The sequence below is a fragment of the Ichthyophthirius multifiliis genome (assembly GCF_000220395.1).
Source record: "Ichthyophthirius multifiliis unplaced genomic scaffold scaff_1120509251172, whole genome shotgun sequence".
NCBI lineage: Eukaryota > Ciliophora > Oligohymenophorea > Hymenostomatida > Ichthyophthirius > Ichthyophthirius multifiliis.
The window spans coordinates 6308-10543 of NW_004086135.1; the positions used below are offsets into that span (position 1 = coordinate 6308).

At 14.6% G+C, this 4236-nt stretch overlaps 1 protein-coding gene across 1 annotated transcript, besides 2 other annotated features; it reads left to right on the forward strand. All coding sequences in view use genetic code 6, as the record gives it.

Annotated features, from left to right (window-relative positions):
* On the forward strand, window positions 1-374 carry IMG5_153600 (hypothetical protein; the record flags this gene model as incomplete). The annotated part of the gene is made up of 3 exons (XM_004030731.1): window positions 1-91; window positions 148-197; window positions 252-374. The coding sequence occupies 3 exons, from the start codon at window positions 1-3 to the stop codon at window positions 372-374; spliced, it is 264 nt and encodes an 87-aa protein (XP_004030779.1).
* Window positions 375-1716: 1342 nt separating this feature from the next.
* Window positions 1717-1785: a microsatellite.
* Window positions 1732-1779: a microsatellite.
* Window positions 1786-4236: the final 2451 nt, after the last annotated feature.

Below are 4236 nucleotides of genomic sequence, written 5' to 3' on the forward strand. Positions count from 1 at the left end.
ATGGCTGAAGATAAAAGTTGTGAAATATTAGATTTTGAAGGATTTATTCTCTAGATTTTTTTGGGGATTCTATCATTTTTGGTTCTTATATGTATTTTATATAAAAAAAAAAATTATCAAAAATATTAATTCATTATGAAAATTTAGATAAAAGACATAAAGAAAGACCTAAGAGATAATGGAAAATATGGGCTTTAGTATTTAATTATATTTATAAGCAAATAATTATCTATTTATTTAATTTATAAAAGGATACATCAAAATAAGGTGTTTCAGCATTATTAGCACATATGTTAAATGTAATTTTAGCAGTAGTGTTAAGTAGTGACTCTTCAAATGATCCTTGTACATGGTTCTTTTTTTACAAATATTGAGTTTTACAATATAAAAAACAAAACAAAGGTATTTTGTGACTATATTTTTAGATACGACACTTGGAGTGTTATTGTGTTTTGTTATTTTGAATTTAATTGAGAGATTTTTCGAAAAATTTAATTTATCAGTAATTATTTTATATTGCTTAAAAAAAAAAAAAAAGAAATTTTAAACAGGAAATTATTTCTTAATCTTAACTCCAGGCGAATAATTAAATATAAATAAAAAAAGTGGATATAATAGACGAGTAGAAAATATTAGTCTACTAAAGCCTATTGTAAAAATAGAATATAGAGTATGGGTTTTATAACTTATGGTTTGGAATATGATTGTTGTAATATCTAAAACATTTTTATATTTAATATCATATTTATTTTCTTCATTTTTATAAAACTTTGGATAATTTCTTTTTAGTTGGTATATTTTTTTTAAAGAAAATCTTATATTATTAAATTTATTTAGGCTTAATAATTATCCTTAAATTAAATTAATTTTTGTTATGGTTTTAGTACCAGCAATTTTAAATTCTTTTTAGTTTTGGATGTAGGATAACTTTTTAAAGAAAAATAAATTTTCTACAATTGAAAAAGAATTTATTGTAAATGAAATGTATGAACAAGATGAAGAAATTTAATTAAAACAAATTAATGGTTTAACAAACTCAGTTAATGATTACAAATTAAGAGAGGACAATAAATAATATAAAAATTCTAATAATAAAGAGTTATAATTATCTTGATAAATATATCTAAATATAAATATAAATATTTTTAAATAAAAAAATTGTTTTTAAAATTAAATTTGGTTATATTTAATTTTATTAAAACATTATTTTTATAAAGTTAATATTATAATATAAAATTTAATTTTTTTTTTCTTTAAATAGAATTTTTATTTAATATAAATAAAAAAAAGAAATAAATTGCTTTTAGTTTAATATAAATAAAATAAAATAATTGCTTTTATTAAAATTAAAAATCTATTAATAAATTTAATTTGTAGACATAACAATAATAAAATTTAAATAAAATCAAAGAAATAAATGATTTTGCAATTTTTATATAAATCTTAAATATAAATTTAATAAAATAAAATATTTAAATATATCATATTTAATTTTAAAAATAACTATCATTATAATTTATTATTATCAAGTCTTACATTTAGATTAATTATTTATAATATAAAAAATAAAATTCATTCATTATTTTATAAACTATTAAATAAATTTAATAAGTTTTTTATATAAAAAACTAATTTATTATAAATACAATACATTAAAACTAGTACAAAAATAATATTAAAAACATATAAATAATAAAAATTCTTAGAAAAAAAAAAATATATATATATAACTATATTATAAATATATATATATTTATATTTATTATATTTATAAATTTAAATTTAAATTAAAATTAAAATATTTACTTAAACGTATAAATTTAAAATTATTATAAAATATTTTTATATAATAAAAAATATTTTTTAAAAAATATTAATAAATATATATAAAATATGAGAATGTTCATATAAATTTTATATAATATAAAATGTTAAATTAACATATAATTTTTTAAGAAAGCAATATTATCTTAAAAATCACATATTATATTGATCTAAAATAAATAAATTAATATTAATTAAATTATATTTATTGTAATTAAAAATATTTATATATAGTATGACATTTTTTTTGCATATTAAAAAATTCATATTATATAAAAAATAATTTAATGACTCTTTAAATTATTCTAATTACAGTGAATATCTAGAGAAAATTTGAAGCCCATAATTTAGAGAAATGTTTTAGCCGATAGACTTACTGAATTAAATCTTTAAAAATAAATCAATTTTTATAATCTAATTAGATAAATAATATTACTTACATTATATTTGAAAATATTCTATAAATATAATTTTTTAAAAAATACGATTAATTACATTAAAAAAATATTTAAAATAATTAAAAATTAATACAAAATAGCAAATATTAATATATTATTTAACTAACTGCATTAATATAAAACACAAATATAAATTTTTACAAATAAATATATATATAGTTACAAAATGAGTGTTTAATATATATATACGTTTAAAATGAACAAAAATTGAAAGAAAATAATTTAAATCTATATTAAAAATCAATAATTAATTTAAAAGTAATTATATTTTCAAAAATACAAAATATGCAAAAAGCAAAGACTATTTATAAAAATTAAGTAACAGGCAGGAGATATTTTTCTAATGGAAAGTCTTTGTATGCATATGTCTATGATTTTTATAAAGAAGAATGGATTTGTTATTAAAATTCCTTTATTATTATTTGATAACATAATAAGTTAAAATTACCAATATTAAGAATAATTAGAAGCAAAAAGAAATAATACGAAAATAAAAAATATATTAAAAAGTATGTAAAAATTTGCAACTTTTTTTCTTGAAATGCAGATAGCAGGCGATTAAAAATATATTACATTGTAAAAAAAAAAAATTATTATAAAACAAAATATAATATTATGCTCTGTTTAAAAACATTATAATGAATATAATATAGTTTAAAGTAGTTTTATAAATAAATATAAAAGTGATTTTTTTTAAGTGCCCTTCTATTACTTAAATTTAAATATCAAATATTCAAGAAAATAATGGATTTAATTAATATTGGTTAGGAGATTTATTTAATAAAAATAAATTACTTCACTTTTGGAAATTCAACATTTGCAAAAAAAAATGCGACTTAATCCATAAAAAAATCTTTAATTATTATTTAATAACCTAAAATTAATATGAGAAGTAAAAATGACAATAATAATTTTTATTTGCCTTATAAAAGCATTGATTTAATTAATATTAATATTTAAAATTTTACTGTATAAATAAGTAGTTAAATATAAATACAGATGAGTATAATTTAGAGTCCATTAATAATTTAAATAAAAATAAGTAAGAAAAATATTTTTAATTTTTTTCTATAAAATTAAAATAATAATTTTTTTTAATCTTTATATTCAAATAGGATGCTAACTTATTTTAATTCTATAATACCAAAAAATAAATTGATTAAAAATAATAAGGTCAAAAAATAATACACATTAATTATTTTGAAAAAAAAAGAATTAATAATTACTTATTTTAATTTGCTATGCAGATTAATTTAAATACAACATAAAAATTTTCATATTATAGAAAAATTCTAGTAAAATTTTTATTAAGAATCAGGGCAGCTTAAATCATGTGTAAGAAAGAATAGCGAATTAAGTCATAAATATTTTTTTTAAGTAAATATCTGAAGAATATGTTTATAATGTAAATTTAAATTATCTAAATAATTGGAAAAAATAATCTATGTATAATAATAAAAAAATAAGCAATATTAATAATATTGATGATATTTTATAATATTTAAATTAATAGAAAATATAGATTCAACCAAGAAAAAAGTACTATCTCATTTGCTTTAGAATTAAATAGAATAGGTAATCTGAATATCCAATATTTTTAAGAAAATTTATTAAAAATATGGAAAGTCTTTCTAATAAAATTAAATATAATTCGAACATTTAAAATCTGCTTTAGTAATAGTAAATGTAGAATAATATTTAACCATAAGGCGATATACTAAAAATAAATATAAGCAATATTTATAAAAAAACTAAATAATATTATTAAATCAAATTTGTTATTATATTAAAATAAAATTAAAATCATATATAAAAAATTAATTTAACTAATTATTATTCATACACGTTTATTTATATAAAAATAAAAAATCCTCTAAAAATAAAGATATTTAAATAAAAAATAATTATAATAATTTTTTTTAAAAAAAGGACACATTTATAAAATAAAATAAAA